General features: G+C 47.4%; 6 protein-coding genes across 6 annotated transcripts; 4 read left to right on the top strand and 2 right to left on the bottom strand.

Moving 5' to 3' along the window:
- Positions 1-518: 518 nt before the first annotated feature.
- M430DRAFT_104980 (hypothetical protein) lies at positions 519-1,570 on the top strand (the record flags this gene model as incomplete). Its single annotated transcript, XM_024860972.1, has 3 exons — positions 519-611; positions 659-1,272; positions 1,324-1,570. The coding sequence occupies 3 exons, from the start codon at positions 519-521 to the stop codon at positions 1,568-1,570; spliced, it is 954 nt and encodes a 317-aa protein (XP_024719613.1).
- A 1,990-nt stretch (positions 1,571-3,560) lies between these two features.
- Positions 3,561-5,668, top strand: M430DRAFT_255788 (hypothetical protein). Its single transcript, XM_024865262.1, has 4 exons — positions 3,561-4,375; positions 4,430-4,880; positions 4,946-5,384; positions 5,447-5,668. Exons 1-4 carry the CDS (start codon positions 3,699-3,701, stop codon positions 5,476-5,478), a joined length of 1,599 nt encoding a protein of 532 aa, XP_024719612.1. The 5' UTR covers positions 3,561-3,698; the 3' UTR covers positions 5,479-5,668.
- A 969-nt stretch (positions 5,669-6,637) lies between these two features.
- On the top strand, positions 6,638-7,246 carry M430DRAFT_20325 (hypothetical protein; the record flags this gene model as incomplete). The annotated part of the gene is made up of 1 exon (XM_024864272.1): positions 6,638-7,246. The coding sequence occupies one exon, from the start codon at positions 6,638-6,640 to the stop codon at positions 7,244-7,246; it is 609 nt and encodes a 202-aa protein (XP_024719611.1).
- A 293-nt stretch (positions 7,247-7,539) lies between these two features.
- Positions 7,540-8,458, bottom strand: M430DRAFT_43285 (hypothetical protein; the record flags this gene model as incomplete). The annotated part of the gene is made up of 2 exons (XM_024867608.1): positions 7,540-7,647; positions 7,835-8,458. The coding sequence occupies one exon, from the start codon at positions 8,456-8,458 to the stop codon at positions 7,868-7,870; it is 591 nt and encodes a 196-aa protein (XP_024719610.1). The 3' UTR covers positions 7,540-7,647; positions 7,835-7,867.
- Positions 8,459-10,322: 1,864 nt separating this feature from the next.
- Positions 10,323-11,456, top strand: M430DRAFT_35818 (glycoside hydrolase family 17 protein). Its single transcript, XM_024866819.1, has one exon. It carries the CDS (start codon positions 10,405-10,407, stop codon positions 11,287-11,289), a length of 885 nt encoding a protein of 294 aa, XP_024719609.1. The 5' UTR covers positions 10,323-10,404; the 3' UTR covers positions 11,290-11,456.
- M430DRAFT_142345 (hypothetical protein) lies at positions 11,447-13,389 on the bottom strand. The gene is made up of 4 exons (XM_024862759.1): positions 12,787-13,389; positions 12,235-12,739; positions 12,052-12,182; positions 11,447-12,004 (listed from the first exon to the last, which is right to left on the bottom strand). Exons 1-4 carry the CDS (start codon positions 13,311-13,313, stop codon positions 11,629-11,631), a joined length of 1,539 nt encoding a protein of 512 aa, XP_024719608.1. The 5' UTR covers positions 13,314-13,389; the 3' UTR covers positions 11,447-11,628.
- Positions 13,390-13,869: the final 480 nt, after the last annotated feature.

Raw genomic sequence — 13,869 nt, 5'->3', positions numbered from 1 at the left:
CATCAGCTGTTAGTGAAAGTATTAGCTTCATTGTTGCGGCTTTGATACACAGGGGAATTGTTGATTGGCCGCGTTTAAGCCGCTATTCACGACGAATATCTCGTACTTTGCCATCGACGTTGCGTGGCATATGGAGCAATTGCCCTTGCTCTGTTCGATGGGGACACGACGACAATAGAAATAAAACGATCGATTGCCCAAAGCAATGGTTTATAAGCCCGATGAGTTGAAAGCAGTGCAAAGTATTCGAGGTACCGTACTCTGTACCTAGTTCTCATATGAGGTTAAAAGTTGATAGGGTGACCGGAAACAGCCGGAGCGAATGGCAAGAAATAAAGATTCGCTGACTGGACCTTTACTTCGCCTTGGCATCCGTCGACCAAATCGCCCATACAATCACATCTTGACGCGCAAAGAAAAAAAACATCAAACCTCATTCAACCGTGTTCCAATACTCCTCCTTCTAATTCACATTGTACTATATCTTCTTCTGATCGGAATTCATAATCACCGTCAATATGGGATGGTTTTGGGCAGACACCAACGCCTCAGTCGCTAACGCGCGAAGTGCTCCTCACCCAATGCCCAGCGATGCCAGTCTATCACCACCCGTAAGTTTTCATTCTCTGCCTTCTGCTCACAACCTAACAAGAAGCAGCCAGGATGCCCGATGCACCAATCTCCCGCCGTGGCAAAACCTCCAGCTCCCCCAGCGGAATCAGCATCAGCCTGCCCCTACACACCCCCAGAAGCTACATCCTCTAAGCAAGAATCCAAATCTTCTTCCAAATACTCCAAATATAACCCTCTGAACTACATGTTCCCCGATCTTTCTCAGGAGCGTGCCCCAAACCAGACCGTTTCCTTGCCCACCGAACGAGAACCAAGTAGCATTCCCAAGGGTTCTGGGGATGGAAACTGGGAATATCCGAGTCCGCAACAGATGTACAACGCCTTACTACGGAAGGGATATACAGACACCGATGCCAGTGCAGTGGAGTCCATGGTATCTGTGCATAACTTTCTGAATGAGGGAGCATGGGCGGAGATCGTGGAATGGGAGAGGAGGTTTGCCGGCGGCCTTAAGCGCGGTTGGGAAATGTGTAAAAGAGGAGAACAGGGCAGTATGGCAGGTGCAGGTCTAGAGGCGGGAGCGAATGAGGCCGAAGTTATCCAGCCGAAATTAATTAGGTTTATGGGACGGCCGAAGGAGATGACGCCCAAGGCTGCTTTTATTCAAATCATGGGGAAGATTTACCCCAGTGCTTTTGCGTACGTTCATTCCTCAGTTTGGATGGTTTGGATAGAGCTAATGATTACTAGGACTGAGCCGCCGTTTGATCGTCATGATTGGTTCGTGCAGAGGGAGTATAAGGGCCAGAAAAAGGAAGTCAGATACGTGATCGATTACTACTCGGGACCTCCGGAACCGACTGGGGAACCAGTCTTCTATCTCGATGTTCGACCAGCCCTTACCCCAACTGCGGCGATTGAGAGGATGATGAGATGGGGAGGAGACGTGTGGTATAGAGCAAGCGGCGCCAGTGTGAGAGAGATGGAGAACAAATAAAGAAAACGTGCCGGGCATACACATCTCCGATCTCATGTGGGCAATTAAGCTTGTTTATTTCTCCCTGGCGCGAGAGACCTGGAAGGGATGACTTGGGTTTGGTTGAGCGTCAGTCAGTACGGTTTCAATTCTCCTTGGTTTTGATGGTACTTGCTGCTGTGTTCCTCCTTTCCTTTCTACTCCTGTGTAATACTATCATGATACCACGGCCATACGATTTCACCTGTCCTCTCTTTATTGATATTCGATATGCAATGAGAAACCAGTGTTGCAAGAATGGACCCTGAAAGACAAGGCGCGAAAGGTTAGGGAGACCGAAGAAGGTAGGAATATCGTTCGAGAACATACACCACGAGGGGGTCATGGATGGCAACGTTTGTGTGTATCTTGGTTGATTGTCTTTCTGCTAAAAATTCTCGTTGGCTTGAATGGAGCTTGATAGTCGGCAAGCCCAGGAAAGGAAGAGTCCTCGTGATATTCAAGAAGGGTATCTGGGGACAAGTTTGCGTCGATGGCTTGCTTGGAATTTAAGTGAGGGTGCTCATAGGTAGCCTTACCCTTCTATCCACATTTCCTCGCTGCCCCTTCCACTCTTGCTCGGATGCTTACACATCTACTCTAGAACATCCTGATTGGGTTCCAACAACACAGGACCTTCGTCCCTAAACAATCTACCTACGTACCGAGGGTCACCAGACTTTAAAACCGGGGGGAGAAAGGACAAACCTCGCGCAGGAATCTCCCAATGATCATCGATATCACTTTGCATTGCAGCTCCTTATAGGTACTAATAAATCTTGGTAACAGACTCTATGGGATACTCGTCACCACGGCCCCAACGAATGATCCATTTTGGGGGTACCTCGTAGGGATTTGTATTGATACATGAATTCTCCCTCCACTCGAATTATCACTCTGATCAAGAACAAGACTGGAAAGGGCACTCGGGGGGCTGGTCTTGAAAGATCCACCCCAGCATACCTAAAGCACCTGGTACAGCTGATGTTCCAGTACAGCTGCTGTGGTATACGCTAGATTCAGAGTCCGATGAAGATTCCGTGCCCGAGGACTTACACACCATATTCCCTCAAGCCGATGTTACTGTTCTCGAGCGGCATACAATGTTCCGTCCGATGATATGGCGCTACAGATGCACGGAAGACGGAGACACAGAGAATGAGGGGGGAAGATGGACCCGGGTATTGCGCCTACTGGTCTACATGAGTTTTGAGTTTGAGCTTAAAGAGCTGCAGGCGGACTCTATCATGCCGGCAAGGCTTGGGCAGAGACAATCGGACTGCCAAAAGTAAAGTGGCGGTGTGTAAACAGGTTCCGGTGGTGTGAACGATTGGTGGGTCTTTGCTCTTGTCTGAACGGTGTTCGCAGTCATGGTCGAAAGTTCCCATTCTCGTGGTTGGGTACCATATGATGATACCGATGTGCAGGAGGTTGCTGTTGTGCTCAGAGCAAGAAGGTCCCCAGTTAGCCCCTTGCATTGTTTGTATGCCTGAGTATCCCAAATGGTGTTCGTAGGGTAGGGATGAGAAATTCCGAACAGGTTAGCCGCCGATTACTGTAGTACAGTATTTATGCATAACTAGCCCCGGACTCCCGATTAGGATTATCGGAACCCGATTTGGTTTAGGGCCTTTTAGCACCCTGTACTATGTTGTCACGCCATCACCTGACCCAGACCACTGGCTACCTCAGACGTCCCATCTACCTTTGTGTGGGCATGAATCCGGAGCAGAAGGCTGGTAGAAGGCTGGTAAGGAAAGCTCCTTCATCGAGTAATATGTTATTATTTCTCTTCGCAATTATTTCAGTGCCTCTTGTCTCACTACTTGGCATTTCTATATTTTACTCTGTCATCAAATCATTGTGATATGTGATAACACAATCCGCTCCCTTCTCGAGAGGCCAGTCCTTCTTCATTCCGCTGTTCTATAGTCGCACTGTGTCCGTCAATAGCTAGATGCTGTTCGGAGTCTCGAAACTTGCGTTGATTCTCTATCTATAAATAACATCGAGTGCGGTGGAAAAAAATATGATAGATCCCCAGGCACTAAGGGGGTGGGTTGTGGAATACAAGGATGGAGGTTTATTCTAGCTCAAGTTCAGCTTAAGGATGCAAGTACAGTTACGTACCTATTCATGCTTCCACCTACTTTTAAAGCAGCTCCCCCTCTCACCCTTCTCCCTTTTGTTTCCTCTGATCAGGGTTGATGCTGATTCTGACACGAATATACATTTTTTACCTTCTATGAAAATGACTTTGTTACCGAGACGAAACACCTTTGCGTCCTGGAATGGGTCAGGTGCAAGTGTTACACCGACTGAGACTTGTTCCATTTCCAGTGATGGAGTGACATTCCTCCCAGCAATGGTCGATGCCTCTTGTGGAACTTCAGCAACACACCATAGACAAACAACTGCGCAAATGTTCCTCAATGACCTGAGGATTGTGACACAAAGCGTTCGATGCATACCACAGATGGCAAGATCCGTGCTTAGTATGAAGTTTGCACGAAGTATCCCTAGGTCTGTGCCAGATATTTGGGACATATGCCTACAAGGTATCCTATCCATCCTGGAATTCTGGGCGTTGATAATTGCGGTCCCCGCTTTCCTCTACCTCCCTGGGATTGTCTTCGTGCCTCTCTGTGGGGTCTTCATAGCTCTCGTCAGGGTATTGTCCTGGCCTTTAAACAAATCGCCACTTGTCAGAACTTCCAGAGGGCTCAAAGATTCAACCAGAGTATTCCCAGAAGAGACATGGATGTTTATCCCCGGTTCGGCAACCAGGTATGCTTCTTTCCTTTTACCAAACAACAACAGGCATATTTAACTCATTTGTAGCAGCCGCCAACTCGCCAGTTACCTCAGGGAACTGCAAACCATCTTCTCTCGTCCCATTCTAGGAATACACAACACGACCTATGGTGTGGTCGTTGACATCCTATTACATCTATCACCGTTTCCTATTCGGAAATCTTCATCCAGAACTTTATACAATCGTCTTCGATATGTGCTTCTCAAGCCGTCAGTGAGTAAAGTGGTGGTACTTGCCCATGGAACAGGAGCTGCGTTACTGGCACAGACCCTGGATGCCTTATTTGTTGATCTAGGCGCTGAATTGATGGGGAAAATCGAAATATACACCTTTGGAAGCGCGGCGAAGTATATGTCGAACCCGTGCTCGGTAGTCGAGAAGAGGAAATCAGACAGTGCAAGAGGTGTCCCGACGAATGGCGCCATGGATTGTCCTCCAAATGTGGACAGAATTGAAAAGCGCAGACGCGCCATACCAGTATGTTCATCCGGATCCTCCCCCTTAATTATAACAACCAGTCAGAGAATTAACTTAAGGATCAGTACATTGAACATTACGCCCTTTCAACCGATCTCCTCGCAGCTGCAGGAATTCTGCACCACGCCATCAAAGTCCTCGATAATAATTACTGCGGACGTATCTTCGTTTTGAACGCACCGTCTTATACCGGCTTTCTGTTCTCCCAGTATCTAGCCTACCTCTTCCCAGCACTGAACCACGCCCAACCAAGCGCAAGATCGGTTCTAGATGAGATTGTGAGGGTAGATACCGCCACAGCCGAAAAGCACGAACTCACCGCGCAAGGCATTTCTTTGCCCATGAGCCCGACGACCGTCAATGGAGAGAAGAAATCGAGTTCTGGAGTGAGAATTATGACGGATGGAGGAGAGAAGGCACGCAGAGGAGCGAGATGTGCCGAGGGGAAGACAGTTAGGCAGCTGAGTCGGCTTTGGATGTATCGTAATGGGGGGTTTCCAGACGGTGAGGACCTTACGCTTAATGCTGTGGATTTAGAGATTGGTGCTGATCTAAGCGACTTGGAGAAGGGGGATGGGTTCGAAATGATTGTGTCTGAGAAGTTCGGGCCTAAGAGGAGGTCTATATGAGCGGAGGTGCGCGGAGATGAGAGCATTGTATGTGCGAATGAGATTGATGAAACGGACAGTGAAGAGGAGGAGTTCAGCAGGTACTGGCGTATATCCGGACTAGGATAGTGTGTACATCTGCAACTCTTTGGCTCTCCTATCTTAGATAGGTAGAATACTGGTAGTAGTCACTGCAAACAAAGGAATTGGTTCTACTCTCATACAACTAAAAGCTTGTTTGTGGTACGATCTCCAGCGTAACAAAAGGTTAGCAAGAACTCTATCATACTACCTACATCAAAGTATAGACAGCACCCGACCTTTTAATGATGTTGAAGTTTGGTACCTAGTCATCATGCCGTACCTTAGGTTAGATATATTTAGGGGTCATTTCAATGAGGACTAGTCTAGGACCACCACCCCCACCAACATTTTGAGAGCACTCAGTCTCTTGATCCTTCCACCAATATGCCAATTCCCTTCTCATGTGTTCCTTCTCTAGAGCCTTTCTTGAACAATTACAATACTCATATCTCAGGTTGTGACTGTACGAAACCGGATTTGATAACGAAATCACTCCTCGTGGTAATTTGCATCCTAACTGAAGGTTCCCGCATATCCACGATTTCGAAGTGAACTGAAAAGGATTTGAGACAGACATTATTTAGATTCGCATTGCCTCGAGAGGCATTAAAACATGCCCTTCGATAAAGTTGGAATCCTTTCATCCGAACTTACGCCTAAATACTGCGTGCGGATTTGGTGAATTTGAGCTGCGACATATTGTCGCCGAGTCACACCTTCTTTACGCCCTCTGTCGCGCGGTCATATTAAAGTCAAAATAACTTTCTCGAATTTCAAAGCTACTAGGTACTGTATAACCTCCAAGTTTTCCACGGAAGCTCATACTGTTTGTTGACACCTCCTCCCGCCTCAAACATCTTGGGCTTCTACAGCTTCATATACTGTAGTCTCGCGAAAGAGAATGACCTCGGAGAGACTCCAGCTGACTTGGGAATATAAGTTTGCTTACCTATTGTTCTTTCAGATACCCGACTATCTACACGAGACGACGTTTGCAGAAGAGAACTATCACCTTAGTTAGGCTTGCCGGGGTCATGTCTTCAATGTAAGTCCGTCTACCACGGCATGTTCAAGCATTCATGCGTTCAGTGCAAGGCCGCGGGTGCTGATAGCGATGAAAGATCTATTAGGAAAATTGATAATGAGAACGCCATTCCGAACGACAATACCACAACCTACCAAGCTGTTGTCTCCGGCATGGGATACCTGGTGTCATCAGATCGTCGCTCCTATTCGGTCACCAGATATGGAGGCCCCTTGGCCCAGTCCCTCGACCACCACATCTACCAGGTCACTCGAACCGGACCGAATTACATCGTCCTTAAGCATAAGCCATGCACCATAAACCGACTCGCGCGGTTCATTGTAAGCCCCTCGGGAAACACCTTCAACGTTATCCGAGAATACAAGGATTTCCAGAGCGTACGATATACGGTCACAAGGAATGGGTCTGAATATGATTTGGGCAACGCTGAGCCCTCTGACCTGGCCAAGATAAAGCCGCACATTGAGGCCCACATACATATTGAGGCGTTTGCGGCGTTTGATGTTGGCATATTTCTGCACGAGTTGGAGAGGAAGAAATTCAGGGAAGATATGACGCTCCTCCATTTGACCGAGGATATGGCAGGCCTAAACAGCTCTGAGGAATCTGATCCTTGGGTAGTTCTTTAGGCGAAGCAGATGGGCAGCCATAAGGAGATGTAAAAAGGTTCCTATTGGTAAAATGAATACTGTGATGGTTTACAATAAATATTAGAGCCAAGCGGGAGAGTGGATTATAGATGCCAGGTCTGGGAGATTGACTTCTGGTCTTCTGGAGTCAGATCTTATATCAACTCCCGTGATATAGGTTGTCTTTGCCTTCTGAGACATCCCAGTCAAATTGTCTGGGTCTGATGGTAAAAGGGTGGGTTTGATCTTTGAAAATCAGAATACGGCTGCTTCTCACTTGAGAGGAAGTGTTCAGGAAGACTAAATAATATATCATCAAACTTGTTAAAGCTTACTGCGTAATGTTTCTATCCTATTCACCTTCAGAGTTTAGGTATTTCCTCCGCTATAGACGTCGATGTCTGCGATTTATGTCAATGATGGGAACTGTGGCTTAAATATGTAGTCTTGGAAATATTCTTGAAAAGGGTATTTTTGTACTGTGTAGATAGACAGAGAGAGAGATGGATCCTGTGAGAGGATACGACACATTTTGAAAGGAGATCTGCTACAGAATCATAGCCATAATTTAGTTCAAGAGGCACTTACCACGTGATTATCCTCTGACTACCCGTCCCCTACCTAGCTGCTCTTCCCCAAATCCTTTCGAAAGAAGGTAGCATCACACCTCCTCCCATCTGGCCAACTCGCATAGTCCCTACACGTCCCCCACTCTTCCCACCCAAGCCTCCTATACATCTCCATCGCCGCACTCTCCGTCGCCGTATCCAGCGTCAGCATCTCCTTCCCCATCTCTCTCGCGAAGTTCTCTACATACTCCATCAGCCTCCTTGCGATGCCCCGGCGACGAGCCGATGGAGTGACCAGCAGTTTTAGGATCTCGGCGCGGTGCAGATGCGTGGCTTTAGGAATGCTGAGCAGCTGGATAGTGCCGAGAACGGAAGGCGGAGCATTGGGCTCCGCGGTAGGTGAGAGAAATATAAAGAGATGCAGATTTCCTTGAGGAATGAGCGAGGCGACTGCTGTCCAGTATTCATTGGCATCATCGGCGGAAAGGGGGGCTAGGAAACCAATCGAGGAGCCTTCGTTGACGCATTCTTGGAGGAGAGTGGAAAGACCTTGTCGATGGGCTAGAACCTCTTCTGAGGTCTTGATTTGGATGATAGTGGGCTCTTCATATCGAGCAACCGGTGTGGAGAGTATTATTGTCATATTGAAGTTGGCGATTTGAGCCGAAGTTTCTCATAGAATGTGGCTTTTATACCGAGATCACGTGCTATGTCTGGATCTCTAACAGACCTACCATGTGAAGTGATGTCTCTACAGTATTAGTAGGTAGGTATCAGAGAGGCATCAAAGATTTTGAAACGAGTGACAAAAAAGACTTTATATATGATGAGCTACCTGGGTAGAAAGTGATCTATTTCAAAGATGTGCACAAAGATGTACAAAGATCTTTCAAAGATTTGTTATACAGGTAGGTATAGTACTGTAAGAAGTTTTGTTATACATTACAAAATCTTTATACAATGTTTGTATACCTTACCTTCTGACTCTGAAGTAGATAGATTACTGTAAGCAGAAATGGAGTCACACATCACAAATTTTTGAGATATCTTTGTACAGACTTAAATCTTGAAATGCAGTGAGAAAGAGGCTTTTGTCGCACATGGTAAAATCTTTAACTGACCTTTGTATACACTTTTCGTCAAAGAGGTTACGATGTGCGACAAAAGCTATCCAACAGGGAGTCAGGGACTATTGGATTGAGGGGTAGTGTATTGAGGGGTAGTGCATTAGAGTAAGGGGTAATGATTCCTGTCTTTCATGCACCAGGGATCAGTTGGTGATTAGGAGAACGTGATCCGTTCCCCGGTAGATGATACCCCAGATCGACAGCAGCCATCAATTGACCCGAATATTGACCCGTCGTCCACGCGGCTAACGGTGAAGTGAAGTGTACGAACTGGAGTGGAAATATCAATCATGCGGCGTTGGCCAAATACTATAACCGAATGATTATATAATACGTCGCTTAAGATCAATGAGACTTCAGGCAGAGTAGTCGATTGTGGACTCCAAGTTCAGGCATGATAATCCTTCGGATGAAAACGCGAATCTATCCATCCGTCTGTGGAGCCTGTGCCCTCTTTTTATCGAGAACCAAAGTACCAAGTGGAACTTTGTACCCTTCCCGAAGCTCTGATAAGGCCGCAGCTGCGAAGTCTTTTGCCGTCTGATCGTCTGATCGCTGTGGTTGCCTACCTGTACCAAATGATGAATCTCGTTGCGATAGAGCCGAGTGGGTTCATGTTCGCCGAGGGTTACTTCACGAATGCATTCTTCCCAAGGACAATGTCCACAAATTCCGCTGGTTTTGAGACAGTCTTTCAGGGAGTTTTATTGGTTCTTCTTTTCCCCTTTCTCTGCTGTAATCTCGGGCTGAATGCTGAGCGCTTGAGTCTGAAGAGCAATAGGCCAGCGTAAAACTATCCAACATGTGAAAAAGCAAGTCAACGAATCTCCCGAGTGGAAGGTCTCTGTGACCCAAAAGCATGCACAAGCTCTCCCGCCTATCTTACGCAGGTAAGAATCCGCGTTCTGCACTTGACAAGTACTCTCCCGGCCGATTTCACTAGTATCATCATTCTATACAGAACCGACAAAGTCGTCTTTCCTCCTAATAGCTTCTCTGGCATGATCTTCGCTTTCGTAGTCAGCAAAGCACCTTAGTGTCCTATATTATCGCGAATAGCCATGGGAAAATGTTTCGTTCCGGTTCTCTTCTACGTTACGTGGCTTTCTAAACTCAAGACCCGGGTCAAGTTTCGTAGCATGCCTGCTACTTCTGCCGACGACTCGGAGCTTTTCCGAACACAAGAGCTCTTTCCCCGCAAATGGGAGGGACGTAGAACGGAGAAAAGGAAAAAAAGTCTGATTAAAAAAGGGGGCCCCGACGTCAAGCTCAGAAATGGCCGCGCAAGCCAACAAATCGGGATCCCAATCGCATAATACGCGATTGTGAAAACTGGACCCCATAAATCCAGCAGTTCATCCCCCATGTCCGTTCACTCCCCCATTCCCCCATTCATTCAACTTTCATTCAACTTTCATTTAATTCATATCAAATTTATACTCAATTCATTTACGATATCATCATGAAGTCCTTCTCTTACGCCCTGGCCCTCACGGCTATGCTCACCGGCGCAAATGCCTCCTGGAAAGGTTTCAACAACCAAGCAACCCTCTCCAACGGAGCTTGTAAGGCTCAGTCCGACTGGGAAAATGACTTCAACAAGCTGAAAAGCTTGCCCGGTGGCTATTCTGCCATGCGTGTCTATGCCGCCTCTGACTGCAACACCCTCGCGAATGCTGTTCCTGCAGCCGTTGCCACGGGCGGGAAGATTCTGGTTGGCATCTGGACTGAAGATTCGAACCATTACAATACAGAGAAGCAGGCTCTCTTGTCTGCGGTCCAAAAATACGGATTTGATTGGGTTGCCGCAGTCAGTGTAGGCAGTGAGGATTTATACCGGGGCGATACCACGGCATCTGCTCTTGCACAGCAAGTGAACGATGTTCGAGGCATGCTTTCCACGGTCAACGGTTACAATAACTCGGTGAAGGTCGGACATGTCGATACTTGGACTGCATGGACGAACGGCCAGAGCACCGATGTCATCAAGGCCTGTGATTTCATTGGCACTGATGGATATCCGTACTACCAGACCGTGAACGCAAACAGCATCGACAATGCTTCCAACCTCTTCTGGCAGTCGGTTCAGGCCGTTAATGATACTGTCCATAGTGCTGGGTCGAATGCACCAGTCTGGATCACGGAGACCGGTTGGCCAACTTCTGGGTCGACAGAAAATCAGGCCGTTCCCAGTGTGCCCAATGCTCAAAGATATTGGTCAGAGGTTGCTTGCTCGGCATTTGGGAAGGTGGATACTTTCTGGTATTCACTTCAAGATTATAATGCCAACCCCTCGTTTGGAGTTCTGGATTCTAACGGCAATCCTATCTATAACTTGACCTGTTAGACATCAGATGTCTGGCAGTCCGTTTCATGAATCCGTTATAAGTCATCGGCGTATCGGGCATATCAGGACGGTGCATTGGGACGGACATATCAGGATGGTACATGTGGACGGTGTATAGGATTGGCATTGGGAAAACAGGAGGAATCAAACTGGATTTGCATAGGATGTGAAGGGTAAACAAAGGATTCATTTGCATTTTCTGTAGCATTAACATTATCACATTCGTTATTCTGTCTATTCTCATTCTGCCGCATCTCATATGTATTCCTCGTTTCAATTTGGGGTTGAGTGGCTTGGCCTGATTCGAAGAAACAAAAGTTTTTTCTTCAAATTTCATCCTCATTGCGGAGGGACTGCTCCCGGCAGACCATGAACCCCGTTACACACACTTTCCAACTCTCTCATTCCAATACTCCCCACCAGCGTATTGCCCTTCCCAAACTCCACTGCCGTGCCATTCGGTGCATAAGGCAACCATCCCTGCGCGGGCAGTCCCTTCACAGGATCACTGATGAAGGCCAACCAGAGATCCTGCATCCTGTGGCTCAGCGTGGTCTCAAAGGGCGTGCTCGGCCCATGAGCAATGTCCGAAGTGCCGAAAAGCAGGGGCAGTTCCGAGGAATGGTACGCCCCTTGCCATGGCCGAGGCGAGATGTTGGAAAAGTTTCCGGCGTAGAGGTAGCGGAATGTGGGAACGCCGACAGCGTAGCGGTTTCTAGGGGAGGTAAGTAATGTTTATAAGAGGGAGGGGGGAAGGAATACTTGGTGGTTTGATCAGCGGGGCAAAGGAACATGTTCAAGGTTGCGGAGTTTGCTTGTGTCCTGTCGGGACCGTTGGGATCCCAACCTACGAGGGACACTCCCTCGTTCGCGTTTGTTCCTATTATTGCAGGCTAGATTTTCGTTATTAAGGGTTCAGTAAACTCCCCAAGAAGGGAAACTTGCCACTTGAGAGAATCCCTTGGCAAGTGCCCTAGTAGTATAGTTTGCAAACTTCGTTCGATTATCGATCACGGGGTTGAAGGAGATAGGCGGCTGAGTTCCATTGTCCTGATAGGCCTTGAGAAAGTTTTCAATTTCCCTACTGCGTATTTTTCTCATGCACGCCAGTTCTGCTGGTGCTGAGAGGTTTCCGCAGCCGAAGTGGCCAGCTACAAACGTGAAATTGGTGTGTGTTGGGTCATTTGTTCCTAAAGGGGTAAAAGCAGTGCCCGAGTCCATAATCAAGCCAGAAACGATGGGATCATGTGGGTATGCAAAGTTGTAGTAGTCTACCGACATCGAGCCCGCCGATTGACCCCATAGCGAGATCCTGGATGGATCACCGCCAAAGGAAGCAATGTTTGAGCGGACCCATTCGAGGCCCAGACGTTGGTCTAGGAACCCGAGATTGAGATCTGTTTGATTTAAAGCTGCTGCATTTGGGAAACCAAAGATATTAAGACGATAGCTCGTCTGGTCAGCGTGTATGCAGAGCTTCGTGATCCGACTACTCACTTGATCCCCACAACGATGTGAGATTGGCTTCTCTGTACCCATTGGCTTGGGATCTGATACGCAGTCTCTCCACCACCGGTCTGAAATGAACCGCCATATATCCAGACAATGACCGGAAGTTTCTGAGTACAGTTACCTTGAGTGGTCACCGGAGCCCAAATATTGAGAGTGAGGCAGTCCTCGGAAGTCTTGCCTGGTGTGATCAAAAAACCCCGTGAGTCTATGTTGTATGTAGATGGTATTGAGCTCTCATATTGCGGACAAGAAGGACTGAAAGACGTTGCATCGATCCTGCTGACGGGAGATTTTACGGTAGGAGGAGACCATCGAAGCTCTCCTACCGGCGGCTCTGCAAAAGGGATGCCGAGGAATTGCGCGACGTTCGGTGTAGTGCCGTTGATCAATCCGTATACAGTTCCTACTGTCGTATCGACCCTCAGAGAGTTGACCGCCAAGCAAGTATCTAAAAGTGATACTACAGCTAGAAGCTTGGAGCAAAGTTGAACATTTAAGTTTTTGAAATGCATCTTTGACTCTGTCTCCAAAAGAATTTTGCACGGAGGTTAGATTTTAGAAGGTTTCCCTACCTTACATATATCTACCTCGACGTCATTTTTCAAGACCAGCGCTCGAGTCTTAAACAAGAGCAGGTTTTAAGACATTACAAATTCCGGGTAATTAGATCGGATATTTCGGAACTTTGCCTTGAGCGCGGGGTAGACAACGCGGGGAGGAGGACAGCGCGGGCAGATAGACAGAATAGATTTCTTGTCTTGTAGATCACTTGTATGCTTCTCGCATATACGGGATAATTGTTGAACTATCATCCCCGTCTGTTCTCGTTTTCCTTCTACCTACTTTCTCCACACTGATCTAGCCAACAACACCTGAGATTTTCCGGTATTTTTTACGTTTTCAATTTCAACATCGAGAAAGATACATGGCATCTTTAAACTCAGATCTATTAGCACCCGTTTTCCCATTTATGCTCTCTATGCTCTTGCTACGCAGGATCTAGGATGTAAAAGAAGCGTCCCCGAGGATAGGAAGTCTTGAAAACTACACTTGGTGTGTATTTGAAAA

This window comes from Amorphotheca resinae (genome assembly GCF_003019875.1).
Source record: "Amorphotheca resinae ATCC 22711 unplaced genomic scaffold M430scaffold_8, whole genome shotgun sequence".
Classification (NCBI taxonomy): Eukaryota; Fungi; Ascomycota; class Leotiomycetes; order Helotiales; family Amorphothecaceae; genus Amorphotheca; species Amorphotheca resinae.
The sequence above is the reverse complement of the archived record's forward strand: the minus strand, read 5'-3'. Positions and strand labels throughout refer to the sequence as shown.

What these genes read in the sequence shown, in the direction of transcription:
- M430DRAFT_142345 (XM_024862759.1), bottom strand. Translation starts at nt 13,313, where the DNA reads ATGCATTTCAAAAACTTAAATGTTCAACTTTGCTCCAAGCTTCTAGCT. An exon ending in CCAAGGGATTCTCTCAAGTG is followed by an intron (nt 12,183 to 12,234) that starts GCAAGTTTCCCT and finishes ACGAAAATCTAG; the next exon opens with CCTGCAATAATAGGAACAAA. An exon ending in CCCGCTGATCAAACCACCAA is followed by an intron (nt 12,005 to 12,051) that starts GTATTCCTTCCC and finishes TACCTCCCCTAG; the next exon opens with AAACCGCTACGCTGTCGGCG.
- M430DRAFT_255788 (XM_024865262.1), top strand. Translation starts at nt 3,699, where the DNA reads ATGCAAGTACAGTTACGTACCTATTCATGCTTCCACCTACTTTTAAAG. An exon ending in AGCGCAGACGCGCCATACCA is followed by an intron (nt 4,881 to 4,945) that starts GTATGTTCATCC and finishes CTTAAGGATCAG; the next exon opens with TACATTGAACATTACGCCCT. An exon ending in TAATGGGGGGTTTCCAGACG is followed by an intron (nt 5,385 to 5,446) that starts GTGAGGACCTTA and finishes AGCGACTTGGAG; the next exon opens with AAGGGGGATGGGTTCGAAAT.
- M430DRAFT_35818 (XM_024866819.1), top strand. Translation starts at nt 10,405, where the DNA reads ATGAAGTCCTTCTCTTACGCCCTGGCCCTCACGGCTATGCTCACCGGC.